Genomic DNA, 23,616 nt, shown 5'->3' with positions numbered 1-23,616 from the left:
AGTCTAATCGAACTGTAAAAAAGAAGATAAATTACTTTTTTAAACAGTGAGTAGGGAGTATACATTAGAGGAGAGATAGTGTTTAAAAATGTTGAGGATTTTTCAGGCCAAGGAAGAGGCTTCTGTGATGTGATTCATACCGCATGTCAAAAAGCAGCAGGGAGGAGACCTTATGAGAAGACAGGAAGAACAGAGTGGAGAAGGGGTGGAGTGGGGAAAGAAAAGCCGGCCCCTCTTACACCACCTCGACTCCTTGGCACTGAGTGTCAGCAAAAAACCTCTAATGTGATCAAGATGCAAGTTTTCCATGGACGCCTCGCTGCTCCCTGGCTTTCCATCTGCCTTTGGCTGCTTCAGCACTTGTCCAGCAATCCAAGGACGAGGGTGACGACTGGACTCTCCAAGATCGCTCTTACTTTTTCCAACTAAGGACTGGATTTAGAGTGCGCTTTCATATATCATGTCCCTTGGAGAGAGTTGGATTAATATTTCCTGAAAAGTGGAGGAATTTCATCTTGCAAATGAATGAAAAGGAAGCCAATGGATCTCTCTGGATAATTGTTAAAACTTGTTTTATGGAATATACATGCATCTGCCAGAAAGGAAAAACAATCCAGATACCAGATTTTGTTGTAGGATGCTGTGTCATGTTTGGAGAATCTACAAGAAGTAAATCTGAGTATCTAACTTCAGAGGGGATTGACGATTGAATGTCAGTGGTTGGTTTAATGGGAATCAAGAGTGTGTAAATGATTTATATAAAATATTTCTGTTCATACTCTAAACAAAAATTACATTAAGCTTTATGCCAAAGGTGGTAAAAAGCTGATAATTCCGAGGTTATTTGTTGAAATGGTAACTTTTAAAAAATGTATGACTTTTTTCTGATTCTGAAAAAAATATCATTCAGTTCTAATTCTGATTCATTTTCTTAACATTTTTACCCTTTGGAAGTCAGTTTAACAGTCACATTTACATACTTTACCTAGTGTAAGCTACAGCTAAAGTAATATATTCTGAAGTATATTTTAAACAAAAGCAATAAGCTTACATAAAATCATGTATTCTGTTAGCATTGTGAGTGTTACTGGGTGATGAAATTCAGCTGATTGTCAGATGTTGTATTTTCCTTCATCTATGTAATATCCTTTTGTCAGTAGGTGATATGACAGCTCTGGTGTCAACATCCTAAAAGCAGAGAAACACTTTAGAATCTTTGCTTTGTCAGCTTTATCTGCTATAAAAATTTCAAAGCAAAAACATCTGTTTTGTCTCAGTGTAGCTGACTGTAGCCGGCAAGCTGCAGAGTGAAAATGGTAATGACATTGTTTTAAAAACATTTTGGTTTCCACCGTATGATCATCATAAAGAGGCTCCTTGACGTCTTATACTGGTCCAGTTTATTTCCCCTGTTACTTTGAATGCAGAGCAGTTGCAATCCTCGAACTTTCACCCACTGCTTCCTGTTAACTTGAGAAGCAGGACTTGATTTACCGTACTGTCATCTGGACATTCAGTTACTGTAAACCTATAACTAGTGAGCACTTGATGTTTGTTACTCCCATTTCTCCTCTCGATTACAGCGGATCTGTTTATCTAATTTAGCCAGCAGCCCTATGGGATAATACTTTGCCTTTCATCATGGCTGTTGCTATTCGGAAAAGAAGTTGGGAGGAACATGTGACTCACCCGTCGGGTTTACAATATAGCTATGATGATCTGGATCTGGTTTGCTGTCATGGAGTTGACAGCGAGGGTCTTTGGTTGGACTCTGAGGCTTTAAAACAGGGCCGGCGGACGAGGTGTGTCTCTATGCCAGAGGGCTGCCAGCTGCCTTCAGATGACTCAGGTCAGACGCCTTTGGATGAGTCCTTTGCTGTTAAAGATGTCAATGAATCAGCTAAAAACAATGAAGATTCTCTGTTAAAATTTCAGGAGTCAGTTCTCGAGTGTGTTGCTCCTGAACTTCCAAAGAGGAATTTCAAATCAGCACAACTCTCTGCCCCAAATACTGGGTTTTCTTCAGTCTTCTATTGTTACTCAAACAGTACGATTTCTAGTGTTAATACTTATTTTGCAACTGATAATCAGACTATGAAAACTTTCTACAATAAAGGGGTAATTGGCACAGAATGTAGACAGGATTGCATCTTCAGTGCTGATGTCTTAAACAGCCTTAAAGAGAAACAATACATTTCTATCCCTTCAAACAAGGGGCCTCCATGTTCTGAATCTGCTGATGAGCAGCCTGGCAAACTTCCAACTCATCAGCAGACAAAGGAGAGCCACACTGAGAGTTACAGCAGATCTCCTGAAATCTCTGAGGTCACACTGAACCGTGGCACTGCCGCCGAACAGGAACCTCAAAGCGACTGTGCAGATGTTGAAGGAACTATTTCCACCTCCGACCAAGCTTGTGGAAGGGAACTGTACTTTACGCAGCAAAATCCCATGGAGGGTGGTAATGAACTGTCACTGCCTAACAAGTCTTTGGAACAATTTTTGACTTTTACAATAGAGGAAAAATGTGACAATGGATTTACCCAAAGCCAGAGCACAGATTTTATTCACAAGTCGGGTGGACAAAATGAACTGGAAACTAAAAGTGATAATGAAGGCCTCAATAATTTAAGAACTGTTCAAGGCGAGCCAGACTATTCTAACCGTGCAAATGACTTAGATCAGGCTGATGACTGTGAAATCTATAAGGACATGGTGAACCTTCCCACATCAGCCCAACAGGAACTTCAGACCCACTGCCCAGAAGTTGAACGGATTATCTCCACCTCTGACCAAGCTGCTGTAGAAGGCCCTATTTTTGTGCTTCAAAATTCAGCTGATACAACAGAAGAAAATACATCAGTAAAGCAACAGATTGTGACACTTTCATTAGATCCACAGTATGACAAAACATCTAGTCAAAGCTGGAGCACCGTTCCTTCTCGCAGACTGGATGGACTGAATGACTCAGAAATTTTAAATGAAAATCCAGGACACCCTCATCACTCAAGAAATATTCAAGTGGACCAGGGTTCTTATAACTGTGCTGTGGCTTTAGATCACTGTAATGATTGTGAAACACTTAACCAGACACTGGTTGAGCCACATAATGTTGCAGCAACAGACGAGAGCTGTCCTCATGTGGAGGAAAGTGCAGAAAAAGAAGAGCCTCCTGACACATATCAGAATAAAGTCATAAATCAGTGTTTGACGTTGATCAAAACTGCTGAACAGCAGAGTACTGGAAATATAGAAAGAGAGTCGATACTAAAAAGTTCTATTTGGTGTGCAGATCATCAGAATGTGAAAACCTCCTTAAGTAGGTCAGTGGATGTCATAGTTCAGAACCCATTACCGAAAAAGTGGACTGTTTGCAAGGATGAAGACGTACCTCTCAATGTTCAAAATAACTCTTCAAAGCATGTCGCCATTCCAGAGATCCGCCTGGTTAAAGCAGATGACAACTCTTTGGTAAAAGCTACAGAGCAAGCTGTGGTTGATATTATTGAAAATCCAGTTTATAACATCCATCTGGATAATGAATACAAGACTACTGAGCAACAGATGAACCCTCCCTTCCTCTCTAAAGAGGTCAGTGAGTTGCTCCATGGCAACCAAACCTCTTGCCTGAGTGAATCACCTTGCTCTGAAGTGGCAGATGGTCACAACGAACATCACAGCCCAGGAAACACACTTTCTGCAATGGGGGAGCTGGATAAGGCTGTATTCTCAGCTGTTTCTAGAGACAAGCAACTGTCCAGTTCAGATATTGAAGGAACACATGAGACAGAAAATCAGAAGGAAGACAGTGTGGTCAAGGTACGGATGAGAAGGGTAAGTGCAATAAATCTTATTCAGATTTTGTGCACAGTGGTTCTAAGAGCATATCTGTTAAGAACGTAAGTAGTCCATACAGGCAATATAAGTCTAACAAATAACTTTTCCCTAAGAATTACCTACTTCACCATCACATTATTTCAAATCATTGTGAGGGGTTTTGTAAAATGTTTTAATGTTCCTCAACCCTTGGTTACAAAATAAGGTCCTATAAAGATGTGGAGGCTGGATTAGCAGAGGGAGTATTAAGTTTGTGCAATTTGTGAGATGTTTTTTTTTCTTTTTTTGAAGCGAACCCTGCACATTTTTCTGCTTACACTTTAATAGTTGCATGCTCAGTGCAATAGTATAATTTGAAAAGAAATATTGCTTTTTAGACTCTGAATTCCTGGAAAAAAGGAGCGGTCAGAGAATTTCTTAATCAACTGTAATATTGTATTTAAAATAGCAGGAAGATGCTTTGGGTTCAAACTTAGCAATACCTTTAAAAGAGCAAGTTTAAGATTATGAGAGGAACAATTCATATGCTGCATTTTCTGTGTTTCATGTTAAACTCTGACAACTTAGCTGAAAATTCCTTAAACATTATAGACGTAACTTAGTTAGAGTACCTTTAAAAATTATTTGCAATTGACACATCATAGCTAGACGTCACTGTATTTTTTTTTTATCTCTCACACAAAGTAGCACATATAATTGTGAATTGTAAGGAAAATGAAACAGTTTTCAGAGCTTAAGATTAGCATTGTGTGTTTAGGATGTACCTGTGGAAGGTACTGGATTAAGAGTTAAACCAAAGCCCAAATATGAGTCAGTTTAAAAACAGATACAAAACACTGGATGAGAATATAATATAGTGTAAAATTATCAATGGGGAATTAATTCTAGGGAAGTTGCTTTTGCACATTTTGGCTGTATTGTAAGCAAATATAATATTTCATTTTGGACCTTCAATGCAAATGAATAAGATTGTCAAAGTTGCTCATTCTAATTAGATTCATTTGATTTAATGCAATCAATTCAACGGAGGAAAAAAACATTTGAGTTTTACTTCCACATACTGCTTTTTTTCTACATTTCCTTTCTATATTTGTGGAGAAATCCATTTTATTTGATTTAAAATGTTGCTGCAAATTTGAAATATATAAATGAACAAAGAAGGAAGTCTTGGAGTCTCTGCTAAGACTGCTGCCCCACCCTCCTGGATAAAGTGGAAGTTGACGAGTAAAAGTACGAGTAAACCAAAAAATAGAAATTTCTGTCTAATTGCTTGGTATGAATCCTGTGAAGTTCTACTTTATTCATTTTAGTTAATTATACCAGTTCAGTCAGACTAGATAGTTATGGTCTGTAAGCATCTACAAGTTCACAAGGGAATTTATGCATGGACTTTTAGTAGCTCAAACTAATAGTTTAATATGCCTTCATCTAACAGGGATGTCAAACTCAAGTCCTCTAGGGCCCGTACCTGGCCACGTTTAGATATCTCCCTGATCCAACACCTGAATCAAATAGCAAGATTGCCTCCTTAGTTTAATTCAAGTTCTAGAGTCCTGAAAAGGACTTAAATATTTGATTTAGGGCTGTTAGAGCAGAACACAGGACCTAAGACTGGATTCAGCCATGATATTTTCTGGGCATCCTAGATGGTGAATATCAGTGCCCATCTCAAGTCAGTCAGAACCTCCATTAGGTTTCCTTCATGTTTGCACTGTATTTAGCTCAGTCAATTTTCTGGTCACCCCTGAATATCTTGCTTGTCTCTACAGAATCAAAGCATCCTGCTAATATAATGGCTTACCTTTGCTGTCTCTCCAAAATGTATTTTGAAATTGCTGAGCTATAGCTGTACTTTGAGAACATTCTGCATCTTACGGAGTGGATCTTTTCATCTGTTTTTGTTTTCAAAACAAAAACAAGGCTTTGTTGGTCTACTGTATAAAACCTCAAACTCAATGCTATTCCTGACATTTTGAATTGAAAAAGCTTCCTGGATGGGGAGCAAAACATCTTCAAACTTGGAAACCAAGTCCAGTGGATTGTTTTTGATTTTTTTGAAAAAGAAAAATGGTTCAAAGTGTAAATAAAAACTTGTATACGGTACTATAGAAGTGGGAAAAGTAGCCTGTGAAGTACTGTGTATGTCCATGATTTGTACTTTGCAACAATGGGGTTTAACTTTCTTAGAAATTTTAAACGATATCTTAAAGGTATAGTGGAGGATGTTCTTTTACTGGGTGGATCATCAAAAGAGGTGGTCCTCCTAATTGTACATCATTCCAGTGATATGTTTACGTAAGGCCGTCCTATGTGCTTGTCCTCATTTTTGCTTACCGGTGGTGAGTCTAACATAGTGGAAAAATTGCAAATCTTCTTTTGGAAACTAAGCTTGTATGAGTGATGCAAACAGCAACTTTTAAACATAGTGTGCACAAGGAGAAATGGGCTTGTGCACGCTGTCACAAGCGTTTAATAGGCGTTCCCTCTCAGGAGGGGGTTGCATATGCAAGGGTTGCATATGCATATTTCATTAAAAATGGAGAGGGTGGGTCTTTTCAAAAATTCATGAAAATCTTCCACTAAATCTTTAATGTCTTTATTTCTGATACTAGGATTTTTTTTTTATTATTATTATTATTTATAAGAATTTTACTGCCTTTTCACCCCTTTAATGTTTTGGTTTAAAAAAAAACAACTTAAAAACTGATCAGAGATGTATATTAAAGATTTAAAATGCCAAAGCTAAAATACTTTATAATAATATCCATCCAACATTGTGTAATAACTTTTCTCATCATATCAAGGAAATTTAGTCAGAGGTAATGAAAATATGTAAACTTAAAAAAATAAACATTGGTTTTCCTACAGTTAATAATGGACAATGTCTAGTTTAAGAAGGCAAAATCGAAAGAGTGACAAATTTTTTTTTTAATGTAAATATTTCTTAAAGGCTGCAAGAAGCTGGAAGGATCTCCTGTGCTCAGGGATGATGTAGTCCTCAGTCCACCATCTGGGTGTTGCAGGTTCAGCTTATAAAATGAAGCCATCTGGTTTTCAAAATGGCTTGAGATTAAACTGATATTGGCTTTTGTTTCTGTGTTTATTTGTTTTAGCAACAAGGCTTATCCTAGCCCTCAGGGCCAAAATGGCTCAACTGTCATTTATCTCAGACCAGATGACTTGGCAAACATCCCCCTGAGTGCTCTCTGTTACTTAGCCTTTCTGTTTACATTATAAAAAATGGGAGAAAGGAGAAATGTACAGAATCTGAAAGAAAGGGCGGGACAACATCTTCTGATAACATCCAAACGCTGCTTTAGATACATCTGAATTTCTCCTGTTCACTTTTCCCTTGCACTGCATTTTGGTGGTTGTTATTGCCATCCTGGGACGGATACTTTTGTTCATTCACACAGGCCTCGTAAAGATGTCATTGTTTTACTGTGGTACAATGTTTCATTGTGATACTTTGCCAAGGACACTGAGTGTAGTAATGTGAAATCCCTTTAGCTAGGAATGCTGCTGAATGCATCAGTGTGGTGCCATTATGTGACCTGATTATTTGCACCCTTTGGAAACCCACTAAAAACATGTTTTTTTTAATTGGGCACCAACAGCAAAATACATTCATGTGATATGTTCAGAAGGGTCGAGGAAAAGCGCAAAGCTACAGCCAGGAACAATCAGCCCCACACATTAACATTGCCCGCATTTCATAGCCAGTTAATGTTGTCATCCATACACACCCAGTTTTAACACTGATCTCAGAAGACTGAGCCACAGTTACCACTACAGGGGATGTTTTCATTTTCAACGGATGTTTTCAATTAAATGAATAAAAACCTTACTTTATCCCAAATAACACAATTAGTTTTGCAGGAAACGGTCACAACATAAGAAGCAGACCTACTGCTGCAAGTTTAATGCACATATAATCAAAAGCTGTGTTTGTGTCATAAATTGTGCCTTGTTAAATATTTACAGGCATCTGTCATGCCGATTAGGCCAGCCATTAAATTTGTTAAGGGTAGTTTTCTGGAGATCTCCAGTCTCAATTGTACGCCCAGAGATACAATAAGAGATGAGTAGATGGAAATAAAAATATGTTTGAAAAACTCCAGGAGGAGAATTTTTCAAGCGTGCAGTGTTTATTGCTTTATTCCATAAGAATGGTATTAAGTAGATAGTAGATAGTAGGGCTGTTCAGCTTGTCTTACTGAAGTGAAACCACCTGAGGTCAGTGTGACTCTTGTTATACAAGGATTAATTAGGCGAGGAATGCAGATATGTTGAATATCAGAAATGCTTTAAGGACTGTTGCAGATCGTTGAAAGATTTTTATCTAGGTATGCAAAATACCTTAAATATTTTTCTAACAGATTGGTTTCTTTATTTAGCGTGAACATGCTCGTTTGGATTCCATGGTGCTGTTGCTAATGAAGCTGGATCAGCTGGACCAGGAAATTGAGAATGCCCTCAGCACCACCTCCTCCATGACCAGTTCCCCTACTCCTAATCGCCGTCATCACCTGGTACGTCAATTTACTCAACTTAGTTCTTACTATTTCTTCTTAAAACGTATTTAGTTAATTAGGGGAGAACACAGACACAGAAGTTTACAATGTATGCAATATCGTTCCAGAGATTGGTTTATGAATTTATTGTTGAGACCCTATAAATGCATTCTTTCTAAGACAGTATATATATATATATATTTATTAATTGCACAGTTATGAGCAAATATTTAATTTATACCAGATAGCTGACATGTTTAGTACTCACTGTAGTACCCAAGTGTAAGTGGGCATCCAAAATGTATAAATTCTTTAGAAAGAAGAATTTGCTTTAGTTATACATTGAGTTAAAGTTTGTTGGAAGAAACAGACACCCATGTGCATATAAATGCTCTTACTGCAACAGCATAATCTTTAATTACAAAAAAAAAACACTAGTGCACAACTGGTGAAAAAACTATCCTTAAGAACAAATATATCTAAAACCATACAGTTGAACAGAGCTGATATTCCACATTAGTAACCCGTGACTTCATCCATACACTAATATGACCATACAAATAGGGTTGTTTCTTTTAATATCTGGTCACACAACTGCAACATTAAAAAACCAAGTGGCATTTTTCAAAAATAATAGAATTATCAAACAGAATATACAAAACCCTGCAGTTTGTGAAACTCTAGGAGGACTATAGTCGGAGCCTTGTGTTTTGGTCATATAGTAAAATTGAGCTTCTTTAAACCCTATTGTTTGACATTACCGTAGACATGGGATCTTCAATAATATTTTGTCTCTATCAGTCCCACAAGCTTTATGAGATTGTATGGCATAATACACTCTTAAAATACCATAAGATCTAAAAAAAAAAAAAAACTCTGATTGGCACAACTAGGAGACAGACAAAACTGAACTGCTAAATCAGCATAGGCATTGTTTACGAATGCAAAATCAGCTTTCTTACCATCTCACTACTTAACTAAATTCTCTAAAAAAATTAGGGAGAGAGCTGAAGACACAGGGTATAGAAGAGATACCATTACTACAGATTATCTAGGCAGATTGTGAGGATTAGCCAACGATCCTTTTAATGTGGAAAACGGCGAAAGACAAAATTCTGTCCTTTATCTAAAATGCAGATATTAAAGATTTTGACAGGAGGGGCCGCCAGTAAGTATGCAAAATGCAATTACTTCTAAACATGGAATTTTTAAGTTTAGATTAGGATGTTTGAATTTTTTCTGTGTGACATTATGCTACAAAAAAATGAAGGACCTCATCAGAGAGGTGGTCATTGATATAGCCTGCAATTTATGCCTCAAATAAGAAGCAAAAAATTAAGCTCTCTTTTCAATATCATATTCCAAGCATAAGTTTGTCTTTCATTTGTTTGCAGGTGACCAATAAAGAGCAAACACCGGCAGCTTTGCTGACACTCCCACTTCCAAATGAGACCACTGCCTTCTCATCAAGATCTGCAAAAATCTGCAAACCTAAAAGTGGCGTAAGTCATGGGGTCAGCATCTTTGCAGAGCCTGTTATACAAATTTGGTGACATGTTTTGTGCATTATTAAATTATGTAATTCACATTCACAAAAGCATTAAATAAGTTGGTAAACAGTTATAGTTTGATTCTTTTGCACATTTTTTTTTTTTCATGTGCCTAGCCATGGTCATTCTTGGCTTGTAGAGCGGGCTTTACTTCACTATATCAGTAAGATTATCAGAATAATTGTTTTACAAGATGTTTTGTTAGTAATAGCTTACTGACTTTGCTCCTACAGCCCCAGAATCGTGTTTATATTAAGATTTAGTTTTATACTTTTTCAAACATAAAGGCAGCTTAATCTGCACACAATATGTTTTTGATGACTAGACACTAAATAAATTATATTCCCTTCTATAACAAGAATGTAAAACATTGTTTGAAATATTAAAGTTCAAAGAACACCCAAATTAAGACATTTAATGTAATCAAGTGCTACTAAAAACATGGCTGGAGGATATTTACTGAGCTAATTTTCAATGTCCTTATTGTCCATATTTACCATATTCATGTCCTATATCAATATGGTAAATATATACTAAAAAACAGGATTAGAAGGAAGCAAAGAGATGAGGCCCAAGTTTTCTGTTTAGATACAAGTTAATGGATAGTTTTGCAAGGTGGTGTTTAAAAAGGATCTATTTATTGGGATAAACTGGTTATTTATTGTGGCATTTAGTGTGTTATATATATCAAGTGAAAAAAAAGAAAGAGCAAGACAGTTGAAAGGAGAAAGACATTGACTTGGTAAGCTATTTGACTTAGTTATGAAGATCTATGATTGATCTAGAGATTTGTAAAGACGCTCCTCCTTGACAGTGTCTACATTCTTCGAATATTTGTTAACATAGAGGATACCACACGTCTTGCTCATGTCATTTATCACCCTTGATAACGTGATAGTCAGTAAATTGTTTGAATAGTAGATATCATAATTACTGTTATAGAAACATTTCCTCAAGGGACACATGTTCCAACAGTTCTGACTAAGCCCTATAGGTAGCTGTTTTCGCACTCGGCTGGTGTTCACCAATCAGGAAGCTAGTAATCTGATTTGCAATACTGCGGTGAATTGAAATTCTATCTGTCCAAAAGCATTGCAAATTGCTTTTGGACAGTCTTTTTAACAGTGCATATTATGTATTCTGATAAAACTTAGATGGAAAATTCATTTACATATTTTGTATGTTTTCTGGAAAATCTAACTTGAGGGTAGCTATTTGGTTTTAATACTATTGTAATATTTTTGCATATAGCATTAACTTATAAAACATTGTATTTTGGTATTCATCTCTTTTTTGAGTTATTATGCATTATAGATTATTTAAAAAAACAAATGCACTGATCTAACTGGTAAAATAGTAGCTAAGGAATCAGCCATTAAGAGCACATTATGCACCAAAACTGTTTCCCTTTTTTTTTTTCATCAAGCTTAAATCTTCTAACACAAAACATGTTAAACCCTGCAGCAGATGAGCTACAGGAGCAGACCACCCTTTGTCCCATTCCTGTCAACTAAGGGTGAATTCTCCCTGCCGGTTCAGTCAAGGGATTAGTTAAAGTGAGAAAATACCAACCCGGAGTCCTTTTACATTTTCTTAGGCCTAGCAAAATAATGTTACAACAGTCACAGTTGACAATTTACAGTTACAACATTTATTTTAGGGACAGTACTGCTTAAATATTCCACTGATCAAGAGCAAGAAAAGCACAAAGGATAAAGTCTGTCTCAATGTTGCTACTTTGGGTTAAAATGTAGTTTTGTGCATGCAACCCTTATTTATATAACCCTCATGGAGCTTTTCAAACTATTTCATCTTCTGATTCAAGCTCTATCCTTCTTTCAAATGCTCTCTTCCTGCTTTTGGTAAATATTCACACAAAGTTAAATATCCCTTGGCTTTAGATAAACTATGCAAAGATGGACAGTTGCCACTCTGCCAAGTGAAAATGCATTTTTATGATCCACTGTAGAAACCAGTTATGTTTTTAACAATGCTCGCAAGGTTTGATGGGAAAGCACCATACGAACAAGAAACTGAGGCTGTGGATGAGCCAGGAACCCTCATGTGTAGTGGTTCGACTCCTGGCTCTAAAGATGCCTTAGGCTACTGGTGGGGCCAAGGTCCTCAAGGCATTAAATCCTTTTCTGGTCCCCTTCACTTTTTTTCTGTCCAAAAACAATGTTGTGCTACATTACACCAACACACACTGAGCACTAGCACCTAACGGAAAACCAGAGCACAAGCTGAAGACCACTTCCCTGATTTAAGACTGCCTACAAGCTCCTGATTGACCCTCCATCTTTTCTTGTATGATGGGCTGTCACTGCTGTCACTCCTGAGAAACTCACTCTAAAAAAAATCTGATGCGCCACTGAATCGGGTCTGTTATTGGATGGTCACAGTGTTGCTGAAGCCCAATGGGATACTGTAATTACAACTGTAGGGTCACAAGCCTTTTTCTCTGCTTTCTGGTATGTTTTGGATTTTTGAGATCTTAAAATGTCTAGGAGTTACAGTCTTAGAGAAAAACATTGGTCTGCAAAATATGACAGTTGGTGAGGGAGTCTGCTACTGTAAATTAGGCATTTTTTCTTCTCATTGGGTCACGTATTCTAGAAGTTGCAATATCAGATGTATTCATTTACACAAATCTTTAAATTGGTATAATGTACGCACATATGATAAACACCACCAATAAACACCACAGTGAGTAATGCTTCCTAGCAACTTCAGCATATACCCATGTCTCATTCATTGCAGGGTTTGGGGAGGTTTAAAGGTAAAACTATATTTTGTATTTAGACTTGTTTCAAATGACCACATTTGGAAGGACCTGCTTTTCTACATGACCTAGAGTGGCATGTGTATTAATGTGAGTATTTCTTGGTGAAAAATTAAGAGGCATAAATCCTGTAAATCTGAGGAGGGTGCCAAACAGATGGCTTTTATACATAAAAACAAGATTGTCATAATAATTCCCAGGATATGTAGACAGCAATATCAGACATTGATGAATGCAAATTATTAGCTAAATAATACTGGACTTAAACTGAATGTGTTGCGACTGCAGTGGGCACCGCATGGAACCCAGATCATTGAAATTCATTTGTACACGCATCAGCCATGGCACAGTGTGGTTATGGTTACTGAAGCTGTACAAATCAAGTGTTTCAGCTAGACTTTCAGAACAAAATCAACCCAAGCTAGCTTTACTAGCGAGACAAAAGAGGGAAAACAGAAACAGAGGTTCTATTGGACAATGAACGGTATGTTTTTGTGCACCAATAAGAAGTTTTACCTGACAACTATTGGAAAGAGCCTGAATCCATTTCAACTTTTACTAATTTTTTTAAGCACCATTTCCACAGCTGTAACCACAGCAGAGAAAATCTGGTTGCAGAGTTCATTGTGAGTGACTTTCGGTAGCACTTCCATACCATGTTTAGTGTGAGCTTGGCGTAAAGGCAATTTTGGAGTGGATTGTTCTTTAAGGACCGCTTCAACTTTTACATTCTTAACATAAAACCATTATATGTTGCATAAGCAGGTCACATTATTGTTGCTGGTGCACTGATTAGAGAAATAATTTCTTAGATTACTTTATCCCTTAGTACCAACAGAGCACTATTTAAACAGGAAAGTCTCCCTCAATATTTTGCCCCACTACTCAGTAGACGTTGCAACCCTCTTCTAATGGCTGCTTCCAGCAGAATAATTCCAGCAGTATAATGAACCATGTCACTGTTTTTTTTCTCAGACTGGCGTCTTGATTGCAACAAAGTTCAATCTGTGCCAAAAGTCTTCATATCTAATTGGAATAAGGCATTTATGGATTATTATGTAAAGGGAGATTTACATGATACCAATAAAATCACAGTAACTATCATGTCGGCATGGTCCAAAGTCTCTAAAGAAATGCTTCAACCACCTCGTTGAAAGGAAACAGCTCTAAAGGCATTAAGAGGTCCAACCCCTTAAGTTAGTCTCTCAGCTGTAGGAAAGACCCTTTACTCTTAGGAGCTAACCAAGCAGAAGCTAAGAATCTATAATTAGCTGCTTGCAAAGATCTACCGCCTTTCACTCCTACAAAGGGGTCAGAAGGGGGAGTCAGGAAGGTGAAAAGCCCTTGCGGGGGGAACAATGGGGACACGCTTCAAGTGAGACACGTCTTTATGCCCCTTTGCTTGCTCATTTTATGATTAGTCAACACTGGTTCAAAAAGTAGTCCTAAAGTCTGCGAACATGGACTTTACCGGTCTGTATCTCACCATAGGAGAACAAGGAGAAGAACCATAAAAGTGAAAAAGGATGTTTCTGCCGCCAAGCAGTCCCCTTGTTAAATAGAGACAGAGAGGCAATGTTTTGTTGACCAGAAATATACTGACTTAAATGACATTCCTCAACTGTCTTTGCATTATCATTTTGACTGAGACGTCTCTTCCTGGATCTTATTACTTTTTAGATGGAAGATAAGTGCATCATGTACAGCACATTTAACTGCAGCAAGCTACTTATGACTGCATTTATTCAAGGAAACTCACTAAACTTTGGTAAACATTATTTTCATTGTGCTTAATAGGAAGTCCTTGGGTGATTGATTAAAGCCAAACGTTGATGACTTTGTAAAAGGATTTTGAGGTAGTAATTAGTTTCAAAGAGCTGTTGAGCCCAGAAAACCAGTGACGCACACTTAATCTATTCAGCTAGACAAAACAAATCTTCTAAATGATGTAAACACGAGACATACGTGAGTCGAGGAAAAGCACAAGTTGAGGTTAGAACCTCATTTCAGTCGCCTGACTGTTAAGGTTTACAAGATGATATGCTGAAGTTAAAAAGACATCATCTATAATTAGTTGAAATATTCAGAGGCAGGAGGATCTCTACGAAGAAAAACACTGCTTTGTTCAGAGTAAAGTGAAAGGCATAAACCTGGCAATTAGAATGTCACATTTTCCTCAAGGTTTGCTGGGTTGACTGTCTAACCTTTGTTTTCTTTCACCGTGAGAGTGATCTCATGTTATGGTGCTAAATAAACTGACCCTGTACACGTTCATTATTCTTACAAATAAATTGGTTGTCAACATTCTAGCTTTTTAAAGTAAAGCAAGTTATTAAGCCATAATTGAAATGACTTCAGATATCAATCAACTATCAGTATGTCTGATTCTTCTTTAGGTAGCTGCTGTAAATTTAGTTTTCATTGATCATGCTTATGCTATCCATGCCACTTTCTGTTTTTATGAGGAAGACCCTCTGAATTTGATTGAAGTAGAGTTTTTGTATGAAGTAGGATAACATGCTGAAGTAATGTGATGTACAAGTACATGAAACCGCAATATGGGAAGCCACAAAATATGATTAACAGGATTACCTAATGGTAGATTTTATAAGCAGTGGGTACAATTTGGTGCAATAGCAACAGATAAAAATACTTTGAAGTCTTAGAAGAATCTGTTAAATAACAAATGATTTTGGCATATGCTTATTAAGATAAAAATTAAGATGACTTTATCTATATTAACCCTGATCAGGGAGAACATACAGTAGATGGAAAATATTTATTAGGAATAATTTGCCTCCTGCTGTGGAATTGAGCAGGTTTAATTCAAAGATCCCTATTCCACTGGGGAAAGTTCTGCGTTTGAAAGGCAGCTTTGTACATGTGGTAGAAACTAGAATTCTTCTACTTGGTGACGACATAGACAATTTATTTACTTTACTTGTAAATCTGTTTCCAAAAATCATATAAAACATTTAAAATGTAAATTTATTGCGCAAAGTAAACATACAATCTTTATGTTTTTTACTAAATATGTCTACAAGTTTGCACAAGATAATTATAAAATGATTGATAAAGAACAGCTATTTATATATACTGTGTTATAGAGACATATGGCAATTTGGCTCGCTCACCAATTGAATTAAGTTTGACATTATATATAAAAAATGTTTTAGGTTAGTTAGGATAGCTAACATTGTTTATATATTTCGAAAATGCCAGAATAAAGAAAAAGAGAACTGACCACTTTCTTTAAATTCAGAAGGTTGTACACCTTATGAAATCTGCACCTTTTTTGTTCTTCCACTCAGTCTTTAAATGACTTACAAAACTCCAGGCAATGATAATGTTATGGTTTTGCAAGATTCTGATTAGTTAAATCAAAACATTATTTAAATGAAGGCACATCTTTGGACATATTGTAAGGCAACACCTAAAAAAACAACTTTCTTGTGAAATATTATGGAAAATTCTATAATACTTAGAAAAGATATCAGGAGTAGAACAACAGCTTGTGACAATCTGCTATGACTGGCTGTGTAGATTAGAACAACATAAATCAACTAAAAATATCTAATTTGCTTTGTATATGAACAACAAAGGTGAATTAACTATAAAATAAAGTATCAATGGAAGGTTCATACATGTTTTCCTACTACCTGCGGAACCGCTGCTTGTCTTTGTGTACTTTAATATTTATGTTTGCATAGGCTGGGTATCTGCTCACATGTTGATCACTCCTGTCATCATAGAAACCATTTTGTAAGTAATGGCTGGTAATTGGATTTCAGTGACAGTCTCCTGTCACATAGTGACATGTTATGGTGTTAAATTACAAATCATTTTGTTTATTGGAAAGGCAACAGATTTGAAGGAGAATTAATTTTCAAGAGCATGTTCTATTTTAACATTGTTCACATCTGTCCATTCCTAGCATCTCACTAGCTGCAGTCTATTATGAGCCTTGGGCAGGTGGCTGTTGAAATTGCGTCTACAAGGGATTACATCTAGCGGATGTTGTGCCACAGCAGATGATTTTTTTCTTTCTGTTACCGGAACAGCTATATTTTTTTGTCAAGGCTCTTTTTGTTGGCAGTACTTTAGTGCTTAGTGAGTGTAGCAGGTGTCTTTTGCTTAATAAAGGCTCTTTTACTTGTTTTTTGTACCACTGTTGCACAAACGTGTTGCACAAACACATTTGAGGTTTACTTTAAAACATAGAATATTTAGCTTATGTCTGGACTAACAGTAAAGCTTATTTTCAGTCAAATCCTTTAATACAAATCTTTCAAAAGTGGCAATTGAAGTTCGAAATGTTTTGAAAGCATTTGTTGCCAGTCTCTATTTTTAGTGTCCTGCTCAGGATGTGTCAAGCAGCAGAGGCGGGCGGAGACTGTAGACCCCTGACCACCTTCCTCTGAGTGTTACAGTCGGAAACAACACATCGCTCACATACAACATTGTCCTTTCTCATCAGCACAGCTTATGGAGAGAGAATCTCCCAAAGAACTCAGAGGAGCTGCTGAACAAAGCACATAGCTGAGTGTTAAATTTAGCACGTGGGTGTTTCTACGTGTCATGCATGTGTTGACGCTAAAGGTGCTGCTCTGCTCTGTACCAGCCTCTCCGTCTGCTGTAAACATGGCCTGGTGTTTTTAATGCAGGTTCTGGTTGTATGCACATACAGTGCCTCGTAAAAGTACTCATGCTCAGTGAACAGTTTGTTTTCTGCATTTTATCCCCTTTCTTTGCCACAAACATCAACGTTTGACTCTACCAATTTGGCAAATAGAGAAGACAAGAAGAGATTGAAAATTAGCAGATAGATCAGGGAGAAAGTTGTGGAGAAATTATGAATAAAAGACGATTCCAAGCTTTATAGCTCTCATGCTGCCCCTAGCAATAGGAAAGAGAACATGTCTTTGTTTAAAGCTTCAAATAAATGCATATTTAGGTGAAAGTAAATAAGCAGTTATTTTTGCAGATTTTTTTTCAACAGCAGAATAAGCATGATCTTGTTTTGACAACTACATGTGCTTCTTGTTGTTTTCCCAATTAATTATAATATTCTGCGTTTTGTTTTAAATGTCTGAAAGCGTTAGCATCTCAGTTCCCTTCAGATATATTTAGAGTTGTTTATCCACTCTGGGGTCCTCGGGTCTCCTTATCAACTTCTCCCTGTTCTTCCTAAAACAATACAAAAAAACCAGACATGACCAAGTGTGTTAATTCCCTTAGAAAATTTTAAATACGGTCTTTGAATGAACCTTTTCTACTTAAGTTATAACAGCATTGGAAGGAATGTGGTCTCTTAAGTTAGTTAATGTTCGTAATCTTTAAACCTTTATGGCTCCAGTGTATTTTCTGTTTGGGCCTTCAAGATTCTCACTATGAGCAGCAGTTTGAGTGCTTAGTGTTTTATTGTATTGTTTTGCTATACAAAAGCATTTGATTAGAGTCAGAGAAACAGCGGCCCAAAGACTAATGGTTTCCTTCTGCAACTGCAGAGATTGATTGTTTCACTGATGGAATCTCTTGTCATGACAGCTGTTAGTTGTGCTCTCCATAAACATGTGCATTATGGAAAAGTGGCAAGAGGTGTTCTTAAAAGGAAGCCTTCATAAATGTTGTATGGAGCAGGCCAAAAGCTATTTGAGGACGATGAAAACACATGAAAGAAGTCGGTCTGGTCGAGATGAGACCACAGCTGACCTTTTTGGCCTACATTAAAACATCCGGGTGTAGAGGAAAAACTGACACTACATATCAAACTAATCATACCATCCCAATTATGATGCATGGTCAGAGCAGCATTATGCTGTGGGGAAGCTTTTCTATAGCATTTATGTCTTAATAAAGGCTATTTTTGTAATGCGGGTGTATGGTTGTGTTTGTGACTCAAAATTTAACCTATTCTTAAAAGAAGAATGAATATAAATGCCTGTTTGTAAATAGGCAAAGATAAAGACTTCATGTAAAAACTTGTTATTTTAGTTATGTTGTAATGTGATTCATGATACTGACTGACTGTATGAAGTCTTTTCTCCTGCACACTAATTTATGGTGATCTTTTCAGTCAAACCCCAATAAAAACAATGAACATTGTGGTTGTGAAATGAGACATTGCAATAAGGTTTAAGAAGTATAAACAATTTTGCAAGCCACTGTTAGTTTTTCTTCTCTCAGAGGATAATTACCTCTGAGTTATTTTTATTACACAATGAGAAACAGATTATTTCCCCTGTCAGTTGGTTATGGATGAACTTCATTTTTCTATCTGTCTGCTCAGTGTGTACAATAGATTTGGTGCAGTTTGCGTGCTAAGGTCAGTAACAGATGTCCACTGTGTCCTTCCGCCATGTTCCGCTCTGGCAGCCTCACAGTCCCCAAACATCCTTCATCCAAAGCCACACCTTCCCCGTGTCCTGGTCAGAAATGCTCTGGGATTTTGCTACTTTCACTGCCTTTTATTTATCTTCTCATTTTCTTCTGCATTCCTGCTCTCAGTCAATAGTCAACATAGACTGCGACAGGCGTAATCATGTTTGCCTACATTCCACCCACACATTTGGCTTAAAGGCCGCTGGAATGAGTCAGCGAGCAGTGAGCCTAACCGCCATTCAGTCCAACAAGCACTGGACTGCTGGGGTTTTGGTCATGGCCACACTTCTAGCTGCTTTGTGTTGTGTCATTGTCCCCAAGGTCACTGTGCTGTTGAGTGCAGCTGTAACAAGGAGACAAACACAGGCCCTCTGTGGCTTACAATAAGAGAATCAGAAAAAAAGACAAAACCCCCCAAAAAACAGATAGGCTCATGTCGGGAACAGGATGTAGAACACCAACTTCTCGACTGCTGCAAGAAAATTTGTTTTTCCTGTCAGTTCAACCCCATATTGTTGCATAAAGGTCCAACAAAACATGAAAGAAACACACAGTTTGTATATTTTTCTTTTATAACTTAAGGATTATCAGACATTAAATCTAAAAGAACGCAGCTCACAAAGTCAAAACTTGCCCAAACCATCCACGTGTGTGAGCATGACTCAGTTTACGTGCTCTGCGTTTTGTCTAAACAGATTTGTACTATGATACATTAAATCGTTCACCTTTTCAGTTATAGCGCCTTTTTTATGAAAGTCAAACATATAAATGAATTGCAGCGTTCACAGTGCTATAATTATCCCTCATCAAGTCATTCTTCTATATCGTGGAACCTAAATCAAATCAGCACAACCGGAGATGATACAGTTAAATAACTTCCTCTTGATTTTCTGACTTTTTTATTTAAACAGCATTTATGAGCATTCGCAATATAAGACATTTGTACAGTATGCTTACCTTGTAAAAAATGCATCTGCTGCATGATGGGGACAATAAACGGTACAGCAATAGTTGCAGGATGACGGTACATGTTAACTGTAAATCTCAATGATGACTGGAAGATACAAGCATCTGAAAACACCCCTGTAGCCCGCAGATAATGAAGCGTCATAAATCAAAGAGCAGAAAACAAACTGAATTTACTCTCATACACAGGTGTGCAGGAATGCACAATAAAACTGCTAATTAACATAGATGCTTATTCGTGTGTGTGGCGCAATGTTCAGCGCAGGGTTATTAGCTGCAGCGTGTTTCAAGTGATTTCATTCTTGTTTGCCTCAAAGTTACATTACCTCACTGATAGTTCATTTCAGTGCAGATTATCGTCTATGCCATGTTTTTTTTAATACTGTGTTAAAGGAATGTGATGAAGTTATGCACGGTGTTTGTTTGATGATAGTGAGCATTCAAGCTCCCACTGGCCTAGACTGGCTAAATGACATTACTTCTAAAGAGCGAGGCTCAATCAGTGTTTAAGACTTTGGCCCAGTATGTCTCCGACTGGAACCTCTGGTCCCACAGAGGTTTTGACGGTCTAATCCCTCTTGTTAACCGGCTATGTGCTTTCTTCCCAAAATGTGAGCTGCTAATCCACCAGCCAGTATTGTTGATGCAGTTGGGGATTCAGGCTTATCCTTATTACCTCTCTTAAGCCCAAAAAAATAAACTTGTTGGAAGGAGACAGATGAGGTATTTTATATCTCACTTTTTATAGCATTAATCATATAAACAGTGCTGTGAAAACATAATTGGTCTTCATGTTCAATTTTAAATCAACTGTGAACAACTCGATCAGTTTATTTAACCACACCCAGGCCTGATCAGTGCCAAATCAAAGAAATCAGTTAAGCAGAATCTGTGGGAGCTTGAATGCTTAACCTTTTACTAATCTGTATTTGTTTTTGCTAGACGATGTCCTTATACAGCCCTGGCATTCACTCGTTCCTAGTACAATTGTTATATGAAGCTGAATTTCAGAAAAATATACAAATAAATAAAAAACAGAGTGCAAATAGTGAGAAGACCCATCGGATCACCATGACAATTACTAATATGAGTGATACGGATTTTCACAAGCTGGACTGGAACCTGTGTTGGCCGTGCGACCTGCAGGAGTGCGGCCCTTACTGTATCACAAACGTTATTTACTTTCACGTAGAGTTGTCTGAATTGCATAGTGCTTTCTGAATTACAATTTACTTTGATGAAAAATATTACTTAATTTTAATACTGTAACTTCTTTTGACTTAAGATCCCTCTACATCGTCCAGTACATTAGATGGAAATGATAAAGTTAAAACAAAAAGAGAGTACAAAGGTGGGTGTTACAGTAACTAACGACCTCAGCAATCTGCATAGGAAAACACTGTCGAAAGAGCAGGAACTGAGGTCATCGTCCTTTGTGCCTATATGTGTCCATTTTCAAAAACAGAACATATATTATTTCTTCTTGAAGCCCATGATACACTGCTCCTGCTACCCGAGACACACTGCAGCACCTTTTGATGTGCCTTGATGTGCGTAAATCATTAATTTTGCACTTAAATCAGCTGCTTCTGCTGCTCAAATCATGTTCAGTGTGAATGTGGCATCAGTATATAAATGACTGAGCTTATTAACTTGGATTTGGAATTGTGTCCAACAATAATTTGTTTTTAGATCAATATTGCAAGCAATATTTTTGATGAGTAGGTCTTTTTTTTCTACTTTTTCCTGATACAGAGTTATTATTTTTGAAACATTTCTACAATTACAAGTAATGACTTTTAAGAACAATCATGTATGATTCAGTTTATGCTCCATAAATCCAGGTCTGAATCCCTACAGACACTCCAAAGATTAGAAACCATGTCCTACAGCATAGTTTTGTAAACATTCACGAAAAAGGGTGCTGTATTTGAATCTCTGTTTTCTTGCTTTCTTTCAGCTGATATAGCGTCCATAAATCTGCTCGCAAGGTTGGGTAACAATGTCCCACTTGACCGAGACCAAGTGTTCACTGTGTGTTTGGGATAAACATAGACTTTTTCACCTAACTGGAACAGCCTTTACAGTGCTCTGATAAGTAGTTGCACACCTTATATTTTGCAAAGAAGTTCATCCACCTTACAATCACACACTTCAGTTGTATAATTTACAATCTATTCTTTGTATAATTTGTATCATTTACAAGCCATTCTAGATGTACGTATAACTTTAGATTAGAAAGAGAATAATTGCTTTATAGAATATTACAAATGGGAATCGAATTAAGAAACGTGTTCCTCGTAGTTGGAGCTACAATAAAATAGTTTAGCTCCAGTTATGATCGTGTGATAGCGTGGCTATATCTAATTAAAATTCATAAAGAGTTTAGCTTGGGTGTGGCAAGTCATAAGCTAATCTTTACAAGTGCTTGAGAAAATACTGGAACAAACATTGTAGTGAGTAGATGTGCAAAGCTGCAAAAGACAAACCCCAAGATATTAGTCGTTGTAACTGCTTTAGAATATCCTTTACAGAACAGCTTTTTAACAGGCTGCACTTGAAGGGAAATACTGAGAGGGAGAAACTGCAGCTTCTGTATTTCTATAATAAACGCAAAGCATTTGTCAATTTGTTTCCAGTTTAAAACATTGTTCTAGTTTCTGTTACACCATTGAGATCTCTAAGATGAAAAAGCATCCCAGTAGATAAGCTTCGATAAGTGGTTTTAATTTGCCAAAATGCAAAAATGTAGAAGGAATAGGAATGATTTTGCAAGGTACCATATCCATACACAAGTGCACTATACCACATCCATAATGGTAATGCCTAAGAACTATATTCTACATCGGAGGTCTTCATCAGGGGGTCCACGACCCCTAGGGGGTCCACAGAGGTACTGCATGGGGGTTGCGAAAGTTTTGTTTGACTTTTTTTTTTTATATTCCCCCCCTGCAATTTTTTTAATTGAAATGTCTTTAAATATACATTAACATAAATTCCTCACACTTTAGTAAACAAATAAATGGAGACAGAAGCGATCTTTCAGTCATCGATGCACACGTTCATCGACACACAGGACCTCTTTCAAGCTGGGCACGGTTTCAGTCGCAACACCTGTCCCATCAAAGAGGAATGTGAATCAGAAATACTTTCATAATCCCAGGGCGAAATTACTTTCATTAAATGACTCCATCTGTAATAGAGTGACTAAAGGACCAGTTTGATATAACACAATTTCATGCAATATATATAATTAGGGGGTCCTCGCTCCATCTCGCCATCAGATTGGGGGTCCTTGGCCTGGAAAACTTTGACGACCCCTGTTCTAGATAGATTCTCCAAAAGTTTGTTTGTTTTGATACTCATGCACCCGCTGACTCCCTTTCCCTAGTCACAGTCAGTTCTCTTGTATATCTAGTGTAGACACTGACCATTAGCCGTTTGGACCAATTTAGCCATTTACGCTAAGTGGTTGAGAAAAGGTTTGGGTTTGCTTAAGCCACCTAATCCCCAGCCAGCACAGACCATGGGTGGTCACACACACACACACACACACACACACACACACACACACACACACACACAC

The 23,616-nt window shown here is 37.3% G+C and overlaps 1 protein-coding gene across 1 annotated transcript in view; it reads left to right on the top strand.

Annotated features, from left to right (window-relative positions):
- The first annotated feature begins 1,018 nt into the window (after positions 1–1,018).
- The window catches only part of LOC107085754 (rho GTPase-activating protein 7-like), a 104,709-nt gene continuing 82,111 nt past the window's right edge, over positions 1,019–23,616 (top strand). Inside the window, exons 1-3 of the mRNA XM_015376280.1 lie at positions 1,019–3,834; positions 8,235–8,369; positions 9,746–9,853. Coding sequence (XP_015231766.1) covers positions 1,642–3,834; positions 8,235–8,369; positions 9,746–9,853 — 2,436 coding nt within the window. The 5' untranslated portion in view covers positions 1,019–1,641. The remainder of the gene's footprint in view (positions 3,835–8,234; positions 8,370–9,745; positions 9,854–23,616) is intronic.

This window comes from Cyprinodon variegatus, unplaced genomic scaffold (genome assembly GCF_000732505.1).
Source record: "Cyprinodon variegatus isolate N-32 unplaced genomic scaffold, C_variegatus-1.0 Scaffold132, whole genome shotgun sequence".
In the NCBI taxonomy this organism is placed as follows: Eukaryota; Metazoa; Chordata; class Actinopteri; order Cyprinodontiformes; family Cyprinodontidae; genus Cyprinodon; species Cyprinodon variegatus.
Note: the sequence above shows the minus strand (reverse complement) of the source record. Positions and strands in the feature narration are given on the sequence as shown.